Here is a 20,541-nt window from a genome sequence, read left to right as displayed (position 1 = left end):
CAACCAGGGCCCAAGGAAAGGGGGCTTTCTGGAAGACAGGCCAGGGTGGAGTTAGGGTGTTCACACACCCCAGCTCCCCTTAACTCATCTCCACTCCCATCTGAAGGCCAGTGACAATCTAAAGCCACTCAGCCAGTGACAGTCTAAAGCCACTGAGCCATATAAAGCTGAACACAAGGTGGAGGGGGGATCTGAACCCTGCGTGGTCTCAGTAGAGATCAGAGCACAAAGTGAGCTATCGAAGCTGGGCGTGGAATCTTCTTTTTTTACACCCATTTTGAAAAGGACAGGAGACTAGGGTGCCGCTGAGAGCTGATCTGGAAGCTGTCTGCAGAAGGTTCCAAGGGATTTGGCATTGTGTGTGTGCATGTGTGGGGAAGGGGTGAGGTGGGAGGGGGTGGCCTGGGATTCCTTGGGTCTCTGCTAATATTATTGCTCATTATATCTGCAGCATACAGCCTTGAACCCAGAGGTTAGACATCACCTTAAGGCCTTCTCCTTTTGTGTCCATCTGGATGCCCATGTCAGTGGTAGGCACATAGCAGGTACTTACTAAGTGTGAATTGACACCATGCAGGGCCCTCCAGACCAGTGTCTGACTCTCAAATCAGAGGCTTCTCCTGCAGGCTCCCATAACTCAGGTGGTGGGTGAGGGTGGGAGTTGGGGTGGGGGTGGGGATAAACTAGAGGAGCAAGACAGACAGACAGAACCTCCACCCTTGACCCATCTCCTGGAAGCCGAATAACAGGCCCTTGCGTGAGGAGCTGAGCTCTCCAGTAGTGTCTAGGACTTTGAGGCTGGGAGTTTATTTTGAGATTTGAAGCTCCAAAGTGGCAGATCCCAGAAAACCTCTTCTCTGGCTCCATAACTGTTCTCTAGTTAAGTGGTTGAGTGCTCTTGCTCTCAGCTGGCTCCTGCAGCCGGGGATCTGGGGACTGGGGAGGGGGGAGAAGGAGAAGGAGAAGGAGAAGGAACACAGCCTCTTTCTGGGTTCCTGACTATAGGGCAGAGGTGGCCTGTACACTGGGAGCTGGGAGGAGTCTTGTCTCCTCAGTGTCCTCCCTTCTTGGAGCTGGTGATGTTTTAGGGGTGGGGGCTCATATCAGAAATACACTTCAATAGCCGAGCATCTGTGTTGTGCCAAGACACGGTCTCACTCATCTATGATGATAGTTGAAGCCAAAGAGGGGCCTCAGATATGAATCTGGGGCCCATGTGGGTGAGTCCACCCAAATCGGATGTGATCATCTCCAGCTCCCATCCCACAACCCCAGGCTCATATGTACAAATAAACACAAGGCCAGAGTCACACCCAGGTCTAAACACACAGGGGAGTCTGGGAGTAGCATCCAAGCCGGAAGACTTGGGCCCTGCAAAGGGCTAGAGCTCGGTTGGGAGGAGGTAAGAGTGGTCCAAGGAGAGAACTTCAGCCAGGAAAGCCTAATGGCACAGCCCCTTACCTGACCCCCACAGGGAAACTGGCCTGAGAGCCGGTTACCAGTGGGAAGTCTACCAGGCTGTAGGAATGGGGCTCCGGAGGAGGGGAACAACATAGCTAGCTGCTGGTTCCACTTGCTTCCTGAATTCACCCCTCCCCCCTTCTCATCCAAAACCAGTCCAGCCCCTCCTCCATCCACACAGCCCAATGACGGTGGGCACCTTCTCTCCTTCCGACCTTAGATTACCCTCCATTTACTTATCTGAACTCCCCTCCTCCTGCCTAGGGCACTCTGCTCCATTTAGCTGACTGCTTTGATGGCTCCTGCCTCGGGGTGTCTACTGACTCTGCTTCTTACAGTGCTCTGCCCCAGTGTGCCCAGCTTACTTCCTGCCTGCTCATACCCTCTCTTCATTATCACCATGATGAGGCCCCTTTACCCTGCCGGATTTGCCCACAGCGCCCCCCCCCCCCCACCTCTCTGCACTCTCTACTTTGTAGCATTCCCCGTGCTTATTATCTGTGTTTATTATCTGTCTTGCTTAATAAAGTGTAAGCTCCTTGAAGGCAGAAATGCTTTTTTGATGTGTGTGTGTGTGTGTGTGTGTGTGTGTGTGTGTGTGTGTGTGTGTGTGTGTTTTCCTGGAGCCAAGCACGACTCTATCAGATGAAAGAAAATAATGTTTGTGGAATTGGCACATCTACTTTGCCTCTTACCACAGAAACTGCAGGCAGAGGACTGAGTTGAGGGGAGAGAGGATGAACGCCCCTCTGAATTGTTCTCTCTTCTCTGTCTCTGAGATGTCTGCAGCCAGCTGTACCCTGTCCTTCACACTCTGGCATCTCTAACACCCCCACCAAACACGGACTGACAGTGAGTTTGGGGTTAAGGTGGGTGGGCAGTGGCCAGCGTGATGTTTACATCAGAACTATATAGTTTAGATAAAATCACGAGGAGAGGCATGAAAAACAACCTGGGAATGGGAGGCTGGGCAGGAGAAACTGAGGCTGAAGGAGTTAGGCCAGACCTCAGAGGAAGTCTCCAGTTGAAAGGCTCCATCTGGGCTTTAAAGAACTTTTGTGTTTCAGTAAGGATCATTGTGCCCCTATGGAGCTTCAACTTCACACATAGGGAAGTGAGAGCCCGTTGGGGGTCGGGGGTGGGGCATACAAAAGGAGCAAGGTATCCTTTCAACCCTCTTCCCAACTACCCTACCCCACCTCCCCGACTCTGCGGGACTGAGGGACCAGTGGAGAGGAAGAAGGGTGGAAAGGGAGGGGGGAGAAAAGGCACCAGGGCTTCCACCCTCTCCGCAGGACCCCCACCCCGGCCTCTGGTGCGGGAAAGCAGCCCAGCTGTTTCTGATTCTTTCCCAGTCGCAGCTCCGCCCGAGGGGGTGGGGGACGGAGATACTGGGAGAGACCGAGCTCTGCCGAGCCCTGGCCAGCCGTCAGGGCACCGGCAGGCGGCTGCGTCCCGCCCGCAGGTGTGTTTCTTGGGTGGCTGCGCTGCCCTGAGTTGGGGAAAGCACCAAGGTGGACAAGACTCTCAACGACGGGCGGGACGAGAGTGGGTGGGAGAAGCGGTGGGCGGGGTGGAGGGAACGTTGAGTCCTTCTTGAGAGGGTCCGCCGCCCGAGGCCGGTTGCCTACGGTGGTACCCCTGAGGGCAGTGTGGCCAAAGGAGTCCCACTATCCCGCAACTCTTGCTGGCCGGGTGTCTACCAGTTTCCTAGAAGCGCAAGGATGGGAGGACCAAGAGAAAGTGCATCTTCTGTACTTAAAGAACTGGAAGTGTCCGCAACCCTCTCCACGTCTCTCCCTCGCCACACACACCGTGTGCTCCTTGCCATCAAACGCAGTGGTCCGCGTTGCTGAGTGAAGGGCGCTAGGACCCGGTGGCGTGGCGTGGCGTCGGTAGGGACAGGGGGCTGCAGGCAGGGAAGAGCCCCGTCGCGGGTGGCCAGAGCAGGTGGGGACGCGGCGCGGTGGCGCCCCGTAGAACGGAGGGGAGGAGGCGGCCGCCACACCTAGGGCGCCGGGGAGCACCCGGGCTGGCGCGGGCGGAGCCGCGCTGAAGGCCGCGCGTGTCCCCGGCCCCGCCCCGCCCCGTCCAATGAGAGCTGCGGCCGCAGGGGCTGTCGGCGCGCTCTGGCCCCCGCCGCACTCCGCGCCCCGGAGCCACTGACACCGCACCCGACCGCCCACACCCGGCTCAGCGCTCGTCGGTCTCCTGGCCCTGCACGCTCTTGGGAACCCTGCGTCTGGCTCCCGGGCTCCACGTGCCTTGAGGTCCTCGGTCGCCCATGGTCCCCATGGCCACTCTGTGGGGCGATCTAGGAGACGCCTGAGGAAGCCCAGACAGTGCCCGTCCACGGCCCTGCGGGCTTCGGGGCGGGAGTCTGCGGGGAGCTATGCTGAAGCTGCAGGGTGAGGATGAAGCCGCGCAGCTCGCCCCTCGGCGTGCCCGCGTCCCCGTGCCCAGACCCACGGCCCCCGACGTGTCCCCATCTTCCGCCCGCCTGGGTCTTGCCTGCCTGCTGCTGCTGCTACTCCTGACTCTGCCGGCCCGTGTAGACACGTCCTGGTGGTAAGTATGGTTCTGGGGTTGGTAGGCTTACTGGAACGAGTGCATTGCTCTGGGCATCGGCTGCTTAGGCACCAGAATTGCCTAGGAGGAATTAGAGGAAGGACACAGTCCCAGAAGTTTCCAGTGGCCAGTGAGGAGTTGGAGAAAATGAGGCGCTGGAGAGGAGAGCCCTGGGCATCTGGAAGGAGGGAGCTGATGGTTGAAGTCCCCTAGGCTGCCCCATTGTGCCCCTTGGTATTTCTACTGAAACCTCTACCGCAGAAGCTACTTGGTGATTCTCTCTCAGGGTGGGAACTAGTCGCCTCTCCACATCCTGCAGTGTCTGTTTGGCATGGTCATGGTCTTCAAAAAACCTTACACCACCTAAGAGCCCTTGGAGACACGAGTAGGGGGGGCAGCTGGCTGTCCCCCACATCCCTCTGCTAGTCTAGCCCACACAACGAGCCAGTAGCATCCACGGAAAGGCTTAGAAGTGAAATTGAGGCACAAACTTCCCCTAATGCCCACAACCGAAACAAATTAAATCCTTGGGGTTGCATAACGCAGGCGTTTGTCACCAGCCTTGGCTTTGAGGGTGTAATTTGGAACACCGATGCCCCCTTTTGCTTTCCTGTCCCAGATAACATAACCTCCCGCCTTTCCTCCCCAAGCCCCAGGGGCTTCTAGAGTCTCAAGAGTTGTGAGACCCTCTCTTCAGATCTCTTCCTGCAGGCCTTAATCTTCAGACACTTCCAAAGGGCAGATGAGGCAAAAGGCGTCCAGGATCCACCGGATGCCTGCTGTGTTCTTTGTAGAATTCCCGACCCGGCCCCAGGACTCCTTCATCCCCCTTTGGATACGCATCCTCTTTCCAGGAAGGGCAAGGAGGGTAGAATCGGACTGCAAAAAGATTCGGATGGCTCATCCTTCCTCCTCACCTCTCCAGTCGAACTGGCCTCTTGGGCTGGGCCAGTGCCCTCTCTAACATGTAGTGTCTCCCTTCCCCGCTTGCTCTGCTCCTCCCCTGAAACAAGCACCCCCTCCTCACCCCCACCCCTACCTCCCACAGAGCGAGGTCTCTTCTCTTGCACCCTGTAGCTGCTTTCTCCCCTGGACTAGGAATCTGGGCTGGAGGGGTGAGGGGTAGCTGGCTGAGGGGCAAGGCAGCTTGGGCTGCAGATTCCTATCATTTCAAGATGCTGCTCTCTCCATCCCCACCCCCACCCCTGTTTTCCTGTTAGAGAAAAATCTTCCTTTTGGATCTTTTTTATCTCTGCAGTGTTGGAGAAGGCAAAAAGGCGGGTTCGGACGAGGAAGCAGAGAGGCCTATATCTTACATCTGGCTTGAAACATTCCTTTAGAAAGGGAAAGGGAAAGAAGGAAGATGGAGAAAAAGAGCCTTTCAGTGACTAGAGTGCCCCCCACCCCCATCTTTATGACCCAGTTTGGCTGGGGACTTCAGGTTCCCTGTGAAAAAGCATGGAAGCATGTAGTACCCAGCGCTCACCTTAATCTGGCCCACACGGCAACTGGCTTTTCAAAACACTTGACTGCTTTTCACCAGTTTTAGTCTCCCTGGGCTGGAGAGATGGCTCAGTGATTAAGAGCACTGACTGCTCTTCCAGAGGTCCTGAGTTCAATTCCCAGCAACCACAGGGTGGCTCACAGCCATCTGTAATGAGATTTGATGCTCTCTTCTGGTGTCTGAAGACAGCGACAGTGTACTCATGAATTAGAGAGAGAGAGAGAGAGAGAGAGAGAGAAGACAGCTACAGTGTACTCACGAATCAGAGAGAGAGAGAGAGAGAGAGAGAGAGAGAGAGAGAGAGAGAGAGAGAAGACAGCTACAGTGTACTCACGAATCAGAGAGAGAGAGAGAGAGAAAGAGAAGACAGCTACAGTGTACTCATGAATCAGAGAGAGAGAGAGAGAGAAAGAGAGAGAAAGAGAGAGTCAGTCAGTCTTGGTGACCCTTGGATGCTTCACTCTGGACTTTCCCACATTCTGGTCAGACCTAAAGACTCGCCTGCAACTCTTCTAGCCCCATTTTCACTCCTGACTACTACTCCCTTTCCCATTTCCTTCCTCCCTCCCTCCACAAGTGGTTCATATTAAAGATGTTGCAAATGCTGCTAGATGGAAGAGCAGAGGGACTGAGTGGTTCCTATGTCCATGTGAAACAAAGGAAGGCAGCATCAGGGCCAGGACGAGTGTGGGTGCAAAGCTCATTGGCAGATGTCTGTCTCAGTGGTCAGTACTTGTAGGAGGAGGAGACCTGAGTTCTAAAGGCGGGGCGGGTCTGGCCCCCAAGGTGATCAAACCCATAAGATTAGTACTGTGTACAGTCATGAAGTTCCCGGAGGAGAGGGATGTCGACTGACTCAGTGTGTCTGTGTTCTACTCTGGAGCAGAAGGCTATCCCTATGAGCAGTCAACAGTCTGATCTCACAGCTCAGGATTCTTCCCTTTCCTTTCCCATAACTCCTCTGCGCCTTCCCTTAACTAGAAGAGACACGCGGTTTCTTCTCAGTCTGTGACAAGAAACGTGGATATATGGAGACTCACAAGAGCTGGGCATGTTCTTGGGCTCATAGAGAGAGGGCAGAGGGCAGCGTCGTCTTAGCTCTCCTGTTACCATCACAGGCACTCTGTTGTGCTCCCTTGCTAAGTTCCAGCACCATGGCCAAGTGCCTTGAGAAGCATCACCTTTAATCTCCAGTTTGAGTGAGTGAGGTAGGGACTGTTATAATCCCTGTAACGCCAATGAAGAGACTGAGAGATAGGAAGGGAAAACAACAAAACCAAAAGGAGCTGGGAGAGGTGGCACACAGCCCGAACCCCAGCACGTTGGCAAGTTCCAGATCTAGCTAGCAAGTTCTAGGCAAAAGTGAGACCCTATCTCAATAATAATAAGAAAAAATTGCTTAAATTTGCACCAATTTTGGAGTCGTACAGTTTTATTTCTAATCAAGCGTGCTGGGGGAATCAACTCTTAGGCCAGTCTTGGATGTATAGTGAGACGCAGAAACAAAACAAACCCACCAACCACAAAAGCCCCTTGTGTTTGAATTGAGGTGGCTTCCTTCATCCTGGTTTCTCCTCAAGTATCCTTCACCGAGTAGGCTTTCCATCAATGTTTCTGAACCCATAATGTTGAGATTTCCCTGACTCACACTCTGTGGTATCATCTTGTTCGTTTGTTGTTGTTTTTAAGAGAGCAACTCATTATGTATGCATCCCTGGCTGCCCTGGAATTCTATACAGACCAGGCTGGCTTCAAATTCAGAGATCTGCCTGTTTCTGCCTTCTGAATGCTGGGATCATATATGAACCACCACTGCCAGCTATGTCTTGATTTTTTTTTTTTTTCAGAATGATCTGAGACCTGTGTACTATGCAAAGAAGAGATTTGGGGGGGGGGGAGCTAACAGTCTTCTCTGCATTTTAAGTCCAGTTTTTGTTGAGTTGAAACACTTATACTAATGAGTAGACACAAAAGGAATCAGATAGGCCAGGTGTAGTGGCTCATGTCTTTAATCCCAGTACTTGGAAGGCAGAGGCAGGCAGGACTCTGTAGAGAGTTGGAGGCCAGCCTGGTCTACAAAGTGAGTACAGAACCCACGTTGGTGGTATAGTGGTGAGCATAGCTGCCTTCCAAAGTGAGTACAGGATAGCCAGGGCTTTTACACAGAGAAACCTTGTCTCAACAAAAAAGAAAACGAAACAAAACAACAAGCAAACAAAACAATAAAACAAACACAAACAAACCAACAAAAGGTAGTGGGAGATCCCTGATTCTATTTAAAAAGATAGAAACATAAAGCTTCTACAAAAGAACAGGCAGTGTTGACAGGAATCAGGCTAACTGGATAGAATGAGGGATGCCTAGGAGAGATGGAAGCGGGGGATAATCAGCAAGCACATAGTGCTACTGAGCACTTACTGTGTGCCAGGAGCTTTCCTTAGCACTGGGTATACTGATTCAGCAGATGTGGAGGCCAAGGGAGTCTAGGTCCTTTCAGACCCCAAGCAAGGGGCTAGTGTTGGTCCTAGTGACTTTGCCAAAGGAAAGAAGGTGAATTGGTCAAAAGCAGGTGAAGGGAGCCCCCTGGCACAGGAGGCTGGGGCAGAAATGAAGAATTAATTTCTGAAAGGGAAAAGAGGAAGTCAGGACTGAGGCATCCTCTCTAGGACAATGAGCTGGGGGATGGAGATCATGAAGTATTTGTGCCCCTAACAACTAAGCTCAGTGACTGGCACGTGGCAGGCATGGTGCAAGCGTTCGTTGGGCTGAGGGCGATGGGTTCGGCTTCAGAGTCAGTATCACTGGCAGTTTCCACGTTTGACTACAAGGGCTCTGAGAACCAGACAGCAGGCAAGCCCCATGCAGGGTCTTGAAGCAGTTACTTAGGAACCAGCATGGTAGTAGGAAAACCTAATTATCTTCCCATCATATATACCGACCAGATGTTCCCATGCTCACTGAGGACGTAATAAGAAAGATCAGTGTGGGCTACAGCGGAATGGATTAAAGTCAGACCACAGGAAGGCCTTTTCACCAGAGTTTGGCCTACCCTACTCCACACTGTCTATGAGGGCTGGATTCTTGGTCTACCATTCCCATCCATTCTCCTCCCTCCAAGCCCCAGATAAAAAAACAAACACCCATCGCCTAGATCAGTAATCTAGGGCTGAGCTGGGGAAGCAGAGCGGTGGTGAGACAGGGACAAGCTCCAACTCTGATGGTTTCAATACTCCAAACAAAGCACCAGGGCAGTGGGTGTAACTCAAAGCTGTGCGTCAGGCAGGCCTTTCCGGCCTGGCCTGGCCTGGCCTGGGGTGTTTATTTTGTTTGTTCCTGGAAGCTGCTGCCCTGATGGACAGTGTTGGGGATGCTGAGTCCATGGGATTTGTTCCTGGAGGATCAGCCCTCTCACCCTTCTATCTGGACAGATGGGGCTCATCAGACCTCCTGAGTTCCCGACGAGGCCATCGCCAACCCTCCTTGTGTTTGCCTGAGTTACTGTCACTAGTGGTGAGGGTTGGCTGTGGGAATGTATGGTGGGGGCAGGGCTGGTTGGGTTGCCCCTCCTCTATTGGCTGCCTTCTCTTCTCTTCTCTCCACTCACTTTAGGCCCACTTTGGGGCCATTGCCAAACCACTGGCTCATTCATAGTTCAGACCGAAGTTTTTCTGTTTGCAGTAGCAACTGGTCACTACAGTTCCCACCTGTTCCCTCCAGGAAAGACAGCGATAGTTCCATTTAGGTGTTGGAATAGAATATACTGAAAATACAAAGGGCGAGTGTCGAGTGTGTGTGTGTGTGTGTGTGTGTGTGTGTGTGTGTGTGTGTGCGCGCGCGCGCGGTACATGTGTCTGTGTTTGTAGGTTATAGGCGAGACAGAAAGGCAGAGAAGCTGAGCTGCAGAAAGAGGGAGTGAGTCTCATCTCTTTGGGGGACTTCTTGGGGAGAAAGGGTGATATGCTCCTGTTTTCTCTCCAGACTCTCTTGAGACCATGGTAGAGTGCAAGGGCAACAGTATTTGAAAGGAGAGGTAATATTGCCTTGAGCAGTTTCTGAATGATGCTGGCAGCCCACCTATCCTTCAGTGGCTGTCTTGCTTAGGCTTGTAAATTTGTCAAACTAGAGACTCTATCACATTTTAATTGATTGAATGGATTGATTGATGATTGATAAAGAGACTGGTTCTCATTATGTAGCTCTGGCTGGCCTCGAACTCTCTATGTAGACTAGGATGCCCCTAGAACTCAGAGAGATCTGCCCCTGAGTGCTGGTCTCAAAGGCCTGTGCTATCCTGTTCAGACTTCCCATTGCGACCAGCTCTTTGTCGGTGGAGGTAAAGGGAACAGGAGTGGGGGCGGGGTTAAAGATGGGGGCCTTGTTCCATAGCCTCAGGATTTAGAACAGGATGTTTTAGCTACCAGATCCAAAGCTGTAAACATTGCTCAAACCTGCTCACTCTGCGTTCTCCAGCCCCCTCCTCTCTTCATCCTGCTGTGGCCAAGCGATCTTCATGGGCCAGCCACTGTGTCGTGCCTCTCACACCAGCGTGTAAGAGTGTTGTCGCAGATCCTTATTTTGTTAGTTTGTTTTGCTGTGAGGATCTTGGTGTTTATTAAATAAACCAACCGTTGAGTTTGTATGATATGCCACAAGCCTGGCCTGTGTTCTAGAAGTGTGTGTCACTTTGGCCTTTGGCTTGGGGCCTGGTAATGGTGGAGACCACTCAATTACCCAGTTACTCTCTTCCTGCAACTGCATAGCTTTTTTTTTCCCCTCTCTCTCAGAGATTGCAGGTAATGGTTCTACCCATCAGCCGCAGAGAATGTCTTGGGAAAGGAAGGAATGTTTTTTAAGGTCTATATATCAAATAACTCACCTCTTTATCCTTCTGCTGACGCCCAGCCCCTTTCAGAAAGGAGGCTATGACAAGGCCATCTCCACTTTACAGGTACATAGGGGCTCTGGGAGCCCGAGTGATCTGTGACAACATCCCCGGTCTGGTGAGCCGGCAGCGGCAGTTGTGTCAACGCTACCCAGACATCATGCGCTCAGTAGGTGAGGGTGCCCGGGAATGGATCCGAGAGTGCCAGCACCAGTTCCGTCACCACCGCTGGAATTGCACCACACTGGACCGGGACCACACTGTCTTTGGCCGCGCCATGCTCAGAAGTAGGATCCTCTTCCAAGCTTCTGACGCCCCTTCCCTTCCTATGCTTGGGGTGGGGGGAGTTAGAAGGGTAGGCACCACCCTCTTCATTTCCCCACACAAACTTTATACTTTAAGAAGCAATTGTGAGCAAACCTGGGAGACAGGGACAGCTGCTCTCTAGCCTAGACTGTAAGCCAGGGCCCCTCTTCCTTGCCTACTTCCATCTTACTCCGGCCTTTCTCTGGCTTCCCCATACCCAAGCCCAGCTGGGCATCCATGAACTCTGTGGCTAAGGATGAGAACCAGGTTCTCTGCTTCTTACCACCACAATCACCATTGTCACCCAGGCACCCTAACATTATAGCGAAGGGCACAAAAGATAAACAGAAGGTGATATGCAAGTATTCCAAGAGCTGATGTCCTGACCCCAGTTCAGCAAAGGTTCAGCAGAACTAGAAGGCAGAGGAGGAAGGGGGTGAGGTGGGATTCTGTGGGTGAAGAACGGGGGGCAGAGGAGGAAGGGGGTGAGGTGGGACTCTGCGGGTGAAGAACTGGGGGTGTTGAACCACCATCTGCAAGGGTAAGGGGAGAACCAGAGCAGACTCAGTATGGTTCTCTGAACAGGCTGACCCCCCCTGGGGCAAGGGGGTCCACATTGCGAGGGAACTGTCCAGCATCGGTGGCCTGAAAACCCTGGAATGTTGACTAAGACAGGTGTGGCTGCATCAGGGCTAGTTCTCTCTCTCTTCCCCCTCCCCCTATTCTGTGGTGGTGGTGGTGGTGGTGGTGTGTGTGTGTGTGTGTGTGTGTGTGAGAGAGAGAGAGAGAGAGTGCATGGGAGAGTGGGTGAGAGAGCAAGAATGAGAGTAAGAGAGAGTGGGTAGGAGAGAGCGTGCATGAAAGTAAGAGAGTGGGAGGAGGTGGGCAGACCCTTAGGGAAAACAAAAGGAAACAGAGTAGAGGTTAGCCTAAGAGATCGGATGTACCAAGGAGTGGAGCACTGAGGCCTCACGGGAGAGGATGGCTACTACTCTGAGGGATGCTCTTAGAACACAAGGAAGCTTTGGTGGGTGGGTTGGGCTCTGGAAAAGCGGCGGAGACTTCTGAAGTTGTGCTGGTTGAAGAAAGGGATGGACAGAGTTGGCCATGTGGCCTGGCTCTGCAATCCTAGCACTATGGAGGCTGAGACAGGAAAAGCTCAAGTTCAAGGCCAGGTTACATTTACATAACACTTTCCAGACCTGGATCATGGAGTAAGACACTGTGAGAAACACCCAGAAGTAAGTAAGTAAGTGTGTGTGTGTGTGTGTGTGTGTGTGTGTGTGTGTGTACACACACACACACACACACACACACACACGGAGAGGGTGGTGGTGGATGTGGAGGAAGGGGAGGAATGGAAGACACGGGCTGGGCCATTCCTGTAATAAGTCTCTGCCTGTCTTGTGTAGGCAGCCGGGAGGCAGCGTTCGTCTATGCTATCTCGTCAGCAGGAGTGGTCCACGCTATCACTCGGGCCTGCAGCCAGGGTGAGCTGAGCGTGTGCAGCTGTGACCCATATACCCGCGGTCGGCACCATGATCAACGAGGGGACTTTGACTGGGGTGGCTGTAGTGACAACATCCATTACGGTGTTCGCTTTGCCAAGGCTTTTGTGGATGCCAAAGAGAAGAGGCTTAAGGATGCCCGGGCCCTCATGAACTTACACAACAACCGCTGTGGTCGCACGGTCAGTACTCACATCTGGGAATATACGTTCACATTTTCTGGTGTAAACCAGTTAGTGTGACCACAGGCTGAATTCAATGGTAGAGGAGTCAATGGCTTCTGGTTCACTTCCACGATCCCTAACCTTCTGCCACAGACTGCATGGAGCTTGGGAATGCAGGGGGCATTAGGAATACATAGCCACAATCAAGTTTTCATGAGACAGAGAAATAACTTCCTTTTTCTTCCTTTTCTTTTTTTTTTTTTTTTTTAATCTTCCCTTTCTCTTCTCTTTCTTTCCCAGTTTCCTTCCTTTTGGTTTTGGTTTAGTTTTTCTGCATGGAATAGGGAACTGGGTGAAGTGGGGGCTTAAACTCCAGGTTTGTTTCTTTCAGGGTCTGTGAAATCTTGGCTATCTTGGAATTTGATATATAGACCAGGCTGGTCTTGAACTCACACAGATCCGCCTACTTCTGCCTGCTTAGTGTGGCAGTTCAAGGCATGTACCACCATGTCCTGCCAATGATGCTTTATTTGTTTGTTTTGTCTTGTGGACAGGGTCTCACTCTGCCGATATCCTAGGCTGATCTCACAATTGATGCCATGCTCTTGTGGCAGCCTCCAGAGTAGTGAGATTATTTGTGTGTGACACCATGCCTGACTAAAACGCAAATTTTAAATATTTAAAAATCGGATCTGTTATGGTTGTGTGTACACATGTGGATATCTATGCCTGGGCTTTGTCACAGAGGTCAGAGGAGGATGTCAGGTGTCTTGTTCCGCTACCCCCGCCATATTCTCTCGAGACAAGGACTCTTACTGAACCTGGGGCTCAATCCCAGCAATCTTCCTGTCTCCAATCCTCCTGTTTCTGTGCCCCAGTGCCCACCACCGGGATTCTATGTCATGTGCTACCACGCCTAGCTTTTTACACGGGTTCTAAAGACTTAAACTCAGGTCCTCACAGGGACTGTAAGTGCTCTTAAGTCCCTGGCTGTCTCCTAAGCCCCAAAGTAGCTTTTAATTTATTAAGTTTTAATTTATTATTGTTGTGGATATATGCATGATATATATGGGCAGGCATGCATGGCATGGTGCATGTGTGGAAGTCAGAGGACAACTCTGTGGAACTGGTTCTCTTCTTCTACTTATAGTGAGTGTCTAGGGATGAAACCCAGGTGGCCAGGGCTGCATGGCAATTACCTTTCATTGATATCAGTATCACTGACCCAAAAGTAGCTTTGTTTTGTTCTGCTTTTAAGAAGAAAACATTCCTTCATAACAACTAAGAGTTTCAGGTATCACTTTAGGCTATTCACTCGTGTTTGAGCATCTGCTGTGTACCATGCTGAGAAATGGTGTGCTATAGAAGCAGAAGACATGGTACCTAGCGCTTTAAAAGATACACAGGCTGTAATCAGGAGCAGACTCCTGTGGGTTGACAATCCAGCAGGCAGTCATGCAGAGCAAAGGACTGTTGGTCCAGGAAGACTTCCTAGAAGAGATTCTGTGATGGGTTCAGGAAGATTGGGTGGGATCTGATGTGGCAGAGAATCACCGTGGGCTCAACCGCAGGCCTGGATCAGCATAGCTCAGAGCACGACTGCTTGACCCCAGGGATGCCTGTACAGTGTCCTGAGCTCTCTCCTCTCTCCTCTAGGCTGTTCGGAGATTCCTGAAGCTGGAGTGCAAGTGTCACGGTGTGAGTGGCTCCTGTACTCTGCGCACCTGCTGGAGAGCACTCTCAGACTTCCGACGCACAGGTGACTACCTGAGGAGGCGATATGATGGGGCTGTGCAGGTGACGGCCACACAGGATGGGGCCAATTTCACAGCAGCGCGCCAGGGCTATCGCCACGCCACCCGGACTGATCTTGTCTACTTTGACAACTCCCCTGACTACTGTGTCTTGGACAAGGCTGCAGGTGAGAAAGAAGCAGGCAGAGACATCATGGAGCTTGCTTATTAGCACAGGCACTTCTGCTTTATCAAGGGCTGTCTAGCTTGCAGGAGTTAAAGAAGGGAAAGGAGTCAGTCACTTCCTTACATGAAAACCTTGTCTTGAGATAGGTATGTCTCAGGCTGGCAGGTCATATGTTACTATGTTACTCACTATATCCCTGGTGTCTGGGATACAGTAGGTACAACTCAGAGAACATTTAAATGATCCACCTGTTTTCAAGTTCTGGGCAAGAGGTGAGCTACACACACACACACACACACACACACACACACACACACACACACACACATGAACATGGGGAATCAAAACTGCTTCTTGATATGCCACCACTACAAAAGAAGTGAGGGGAACAGGAGATCTCTGCCAAGGCTGGTAAAGCAGCAAACACTTGATTACAAGCAGAAAATGGCTGCTTCTCGGGCTGCTCTAAGTATGCGTGGCAGTGGGGCGGGTGTCTTGGGAACGCTGCAAGGTGATAAGGTGCTCCTGTGAGAGAATGGAAGCTCACATCTTGGTCCAGGTAAGTTAACCCAGGGACAATGTGTAGCTCAATGGAGCTGCTTCTCTTTTGGTTCCTGTCATGACCACCACCTGAGAGACTGGACCAAGTGGAGGATGGCATGACTGAGAGAGGCGTAGTCAGGATAGAGGTTCACGTAGAAGGTGTCTCAGGCTCTTTTCCCAGGCAGATTCGATAGTCGAGACTTGGTAGAGTAGAGCCCTGCACCATGGCTGGCTTCCATCCTGTTTGTTTGCACTTCCCATTATTTCTAGAGTTGAGTGGCCCAAAGTGCTTCAGCCCAAAGGAAGCAGGTAGCATCCCACCTGGATAATGAAGGCCATATGAACTCTAGGGAGTGCTAGAAGTCAAAAAGGTTGGGGAGGCCCTCTGATCTCCTGGTGGTTTACTGCCATGAGGTAGCTTTTCCATGTGGTCTAATGCAGAGGATTCATATCTAAATGCCCAGGAATAATTTCCACATATCTGTATAGGCTATTCTACTACCCCTAAAATGTGTCTTTGGAGAAGGATCTTTGGAGTTTGGAGGGAGGATGAGTCATACACTTATTAATTTTTCTCAGAGGCATAAACTTAGGTCCCCTAAGCCCCAAGAGATCCCAATGATATAAGCCTCCCCCCACCTCCCGAGTATGGAACCAAGGATCCCCTCCACGGTAGTACTGCCCAACTAAACTTCCTACGTTGATTGAATCCTCATTGCTACTGTTTCCAGTGCTCCAAGGTCAAGGGATGCCTCAAAGTACAGGTAGTACTAAACCTTCTATGTACTCTGCTTCTTAACATACATATCTATGATGAAGTTTAATTTTTAATTGATAAGTAAGAGAGTAGATTCACTCTTTTAATGCTACTGTTGATCTAACCCAGGACCTTACAATATGCTGGGCTCTCCTACTGAGTCACAAAGAGGATGATTTTTTTTTTTTTTCTCTTTTCGAGACAGGGTTTCTCTGTATAGCCCTGGCTGTCCTGGAACTCACTCTGTAGACCAGGCTGACCAGGCTGGCCTCGAACTAAGAAAGCTGCCTGCCTCTGCCTCCTGAGTGCTGGGATTAAAGGCCTGCACCACCACGCCCGGCTAAGAGGATGATTTGAATAATAGACATTTACAAGTTTTAGTCATTTATCTTTGGATTGTCCATTTAATACTTTTAGCATGACAGTTGATGTTGGGCAGCAAATGACACTGAATAAAACCACAAACAAGTGTGACAGACTTGTTAATCCAATTCAAAACCAAAACCTTTTAGTTTAGCTAATAATTTAAATTCTCTGAATTTAAGAGATCTAACACAGTTAGTAGCTAGTCTGCTTGTACAGCTCCAGATTGTAGAAGAGGACTTTGGTATTGAGGACCCAGCTCTCGGCGTTAGAATAACATATGTAGACCTAGTCAGCCCATACTCTATAGAGTAGTAGTTTGCTAACATTTTGGATTATATATTCCGGTTGTTAAAAAAGAAAATAGAGGGGGCTGGAGAGATGGCTCAGTGGTTAAGTGTTCTTGCTGCTCCTCTAGAGGACCTGAGTTCAGTTTCCAGCATCTACATTAGGTTGCTCAGAGCTGAATCCAGGAGACTGATGTCCTCTTCCGGACTGTGAGGGCACCCACACGCAAGTGTGCACACACACATACAAAGATACACACACACATACACACACACACACACACACACAAGAAAATAAATAAAATCAATCTTAAAGAGTAAAATCGAGAGCTGGAAAAGTGGCTCAGCAGGCAAAGGTGCTTCTGCAAACCCTATTAATCTCAGTTTGGCCCCCATTGTACTATACGGTAGGAGAGAACCAACCTCCACAGGTTGTTCTCCGACTTCTGAATGCATGCTGTGGTCCCCCATGTGTGTGTGTGTGTGTGTGTGTGTGTGTGTATAATGTGTGTGCATGTATTTATATATATACATATACACATACAAAAATTTTTTAAGAAAGAAAATTGAGCACATGTGCACTTAAAGACGTCTGCTTATGTTGTTGCTATACCATGTAATTATTAGATATTCATGTCTTCTACATGGTTGTCATTGTCACTATAACAGTGCTGGGATCCAATCCAGGGTCTTGCACATGCTAGGCAAGTATGTCACCACTGAACTACACTCCTAGCCCTAAATCAGAGATTTTAAACCAATAAGCTAAAAAACAAAGAATTTCTGCTTTTGTCCTCCCCATATCCTAGTGGGTTGGTGGGGGGCATTGCTGTTGAGCTCTTTCTTGAAGTCTCAGGCCAGGGGTCCCTGTTAGTAGGAAAAGGGTTGATGGGGTCTTTTTGTGCTGACATCTTTTGAATTAGCATTCCCTGTACAAGGAGAAAGCTACCCTACTTTTCAAGAATCCCTTCTGAAAGGGGTGTAACACAGAAACTTCTTGCAGTAAGCTTCCAGCCTGTCATGCCAATCAGCTCATCTCTGTTGGACGGAAATAATAAATGTACGCTAACAATCTATTACATTAGATTTTGAGTTGTTTTGTTTCCTCGAGACAGCATCTTACTATGCATTCTAATCTGACCTCAAACTCACTACACAGCCCAGGCTAGCCTAGAACCAAAGTGGCTTTTCTTGCCTCAGTATTTTGCATCATGGCTACAAGCAGGTGCTACCACACCTGGATAGCCATTATTTTATATACATTTGCATATATGAAAACTGAGGCCCAGATACAATCATTAACTTGCTAAATAGCTACAGCTATGAAATAGTACAACTAGAATTTAAATCCAGATAATGTGCCATCATATTCCCTACAAAATAGAGAACCTCACCTGACCTACAGTTCTTCTATTTTCAAGCTAGATTCTGAAGAGGACATGGCAGTGTGGGGGCTGCAGGAAAGGGACGGTGCTGGGACTGGTGCCTCTGGGGAGCTTTGATAGTGGCAACAAGGGAACCTGGGTCAGAGGGCAACGAGTGACCGTTTTGGTTATATTTTCAGGAACAGAGGTTCTTTATGGCTTCTTAAGAGTGTAAGGGTGGACTGGAGAGATGCCTCAGTGATTAAGAGCACTGACTGCTCTTTTGAAGGTCCTGAGTTCAAATCCCAGCAACCACATGGTGGCTCACAACCATCTGTAATGAGATTAGATGTCCTCTTCTGGTGTGTCTGAAAACAGCAACAGTGTACTTACATATAATAAATAAATAAATCTTAAGAAAAAAATAAGGGGGTGTAAGGGTACCCAGAGTGGCATAAACAAAAGTGACTTGTTTCTCACCTCTCTTCCCTGACTCAGGTTCCCTAGGTACCGCAGGCCGCGTCTGCAGCAAGACTTCTAAAGGAACAGATGGGTGTGAAATCATGTGTTGTGGCCGAGGGTATGACACAACTCGGGTCACCCGCGTCACCCAGTGTGAGTGCAAATTCCACTGGTGCTGTGCTGTGCGGTGCAAGGAGTGCAGAAACACTGTGGATGTCCACACATGCAAGGCCCCTAAGAAGGCAGAGTGGCTGGACCAGACCTGAACACACAGAAACCTCATTCTTCCCTCCACTTCAAGCCTCTGACTCAAAAGCACAAGACCCTTGCATGCGCACCTTCCTCTACCCTCAATCCTGGGCTGCTATGGCTTCTGTCACGGACCTGGAGAGTGATCCGGAGGGACCCCAATGTCCCGGCCGCCTGGTTCCTTAGCCCTAGGGACGTGTTGATAGGGGATGGATTTAGGAGGCTGAGTGACTCCCTGATGGTCCATCTGGAGGTTTGAAGGGAGAGTAGGAGAGGTCTGTCTTCAGAGTGATTTGAGTTGCACTAAGTCAAGGCTCATCCTCCCCTTTGCTTGCACTGACTTCTGATCCTCTTTGGGTATGCAACAGGAAGGGAACCTGGAGGTAGCTTCCGTGTTTGATGCTACTCTGCCTGAGGATAGGACAGAGATAAAACTGCCTGTCCCTTTGCTGGAGACAGTACGGGCAGACAATCTTAGGCCATAGTATTCTGCTGAGACCCTGAGATAGCTAGATGGGTTAGCCACATTGAACAAGGCTCCACATCATGCTTCTACGCAGCTTATAAAGTAGTGGTTTGGTGAGGAGGAAAATCACAATGCTCTACAGATACACATTCTCTGTGCCTCCCTTTCCACCTACATCACACAGCAGCAGCCTGCTCACTGGCTGCCTGTTCAGAGTGAGGCAGCTTGCAGTGGGTCAAATTCTTACCAGGCCATTAGAGGCCCGGAACAGGATTGTGAGAGAATGACATAGAAAGCCTGGCTAGGCCTTGGGACTTCCCCCACATCCACTATTCCGGAGATTCGGTAGGAAGGGAGGTAACTCATGGGAAGGGTGAGCGCACCTGATCTCAGGGGTTCCATGAGGATCAGTGTATACTAGGAAGGCAGAGATCTCGCATTTTGCTAGTTCTTGAGGATCTTCAGCTTTGAAGTAGGAACAAAAGGCAGCAGCTATAGAGAGAGAGCTGGTGCTGGAGCCGAGGTGGCAAACATCCTATAAGGCCTTTCTCATTTACCCAGCAAATCTTTATTTTGTGATTCACCAGGTCCAACTGTTAACTACTGCACGTTCCACGATCGACTTAAACAGGGAAGGTTCTCTCTGTGCTACTGACCGTTGCCTAACGAGGGTACACAGGAGTGGAGCCTTCAAAGAGAGCAGGCACAGTGACATGGGGGTTCCAAACCTTGATGGTCTAGTTTTATGTGACCTCGACAATGGTCATCTTCTTCCCTATTGATAAACAGAAATAGTATAGAAATCCACAGTTAGACTTAGGTCTAATCCCAGCTATTTACTCTCTATTTTTTATTTTCAGCAGGGTCTTTAAATTCTCCTCTCCCATTTTCTTATCTGTAAAGTGAGGGTGAAACTGAGATCTAACTGTGCCCCAAACTCTAGCCGACTGATAGACGTCATCAACACTCTCACTGGTCAAGTACTTCCTGCTTCTCTGGGACCTTCTGATTTAGGGCTGTCTGGGCAGACAACAGACTAGATTCAAAGGCTTTCACAAGGAATTCTGGATATAGCTCCTCTCTCTCTTCTCAGGTTCCTCTTCATCCAATCGTACTCTCAGATGTTTGTGGAGCAACCTCTTTCTGCCCAGGCAGCAGGAGGCTGGGGTGGGGTGGGGTGGGGGGGCACAGCTCTGGCCACAGAGGCAGATTTATTTGGATGATAGGACTAATATTTGTGTAACCTGCTGAGACCTGTGTGGGAGAGTTTAGTATGGTTTTTCTTTTGGTGAGGGGATTTGCTCCGGTTTCACATCCATTAACACAAAACATGAGCTAGTCAGGGCCCTTGTGGTCTGTGGTGAGGGGATGACTGGAGAAACGGGACTGAGTGAGTCAGGCGGAGGGAATGTCTTCCTCGCAGAGTAGAGTCAACGGGATAACTGATGAGCCAGTGGTGGGGTCACGGAGGGGGGCGGAGGGGAAGAGGGACTTCTCTTGGAAGAGAGGAGTTTTGGGGCAGGGGCGAGAACATCCAAGTTACGGTATCAGTGATGGCATTGGCCTTCACTGGGGAGCCAGCCTGAGGTAAATCTACTTGTGCTGTATTCTCTTTGAGTTTGGGTTCTTAGCTGTGGCAGACATCTGTGACATCTCATATTACTCCATGCCTTTGCCTGGGCTCCAAATTCTAGCTGATAAAGATATACAACCACTTATAAATGGCTCAGAGAGAAA

The 20,541-nt window shown here is 50.3% G+C and overlaps 2 protein-coding genes across 2 annotated transcripts in view; one reads left to right on the top strand and one right to left on the bottom strand.

The window, feature by feature from the left end:
- The first annotated feature begins 3,616 nt into the window (after positions 1-3,616).
- On the top strand, positions 3,617-20,521 carry Wnt2b (wingless-type MMTV integration site family, member 2B). The gene is made up of 5 exons (NM_009520.3): positions 3,617-4,029; positions 10,482-10,702; positions 12,134-12,411; positions 14,050-14,314; positions 18,126-20,521. Exons 1-5 carry the CDS (start codon positions 3,854-3,856, stop codon positions 18,353-18,355), a joined length of 1,170 nt encoding a protein of 389 aa, NP_033546.2. The 5' UTR covers positions 3,617-3,853; the 3' UTR covers positions 18,356-20,521.
- The window catches only part of St7l (suppression of tumorigenicity 7-like), an 84,823-nt gene continuing 80,279 nt past the window's right edge, over positions 15,998-20,541 (bottom strand). Inside the window, exon 15 of the transcript XR_003954315.1 lies at positions 15,998-19,579. The gene's annotated coding sequence lies outside the window, so the exon portion shown is untranslated. The remainder of the gene's footprint in view (positions 19,580-20,541) is intronic.

This window comes from Mus musculus, chromosome 3, assembly GCF_000001635.26.
Source record: "Mus musculus strain C57BL/6J chromosome 3, GRCm38.p6 C57BL/6J".
NCBI lineage: Eukaryota > Metazoa > Chordata > Mammalia > Rodentia > Muridae > Mus > Mus musculus.
Note: the sequence above shows the minus strand (reverse complement) of the source record. Positions and strands in the feature narration are given on the sequence as shown.

What these genes read in the sequence shown, in the direction of transcription:
- Wnt2b (NM_009520.3), top strand. Translation starts at nt 3,854, where the DNA reads ATGCTGAAGCTGCAGGGTGAGGATGAAGCCGCGCAGCTCGCCCCTCGG. An exon ending in ACAACCGCTGTGGTCGCACG is followed by an intron (nt 12,412 to 14,049) that starts GTCAGTACTCAC and finishes TCTCTCCTCTAG; the next exon opens with GCTGTTCGGAGATTCCTGAA. An exon ending in TGTCTTGGACAAGGCTGCAG is followed by an intron (nt 14,315 to 18,125) that starts GTGAGAAAGAAG and finishes TCCCTGACTCAG; the next exon opens with GTTCCCTAGGTACCGCAGGC.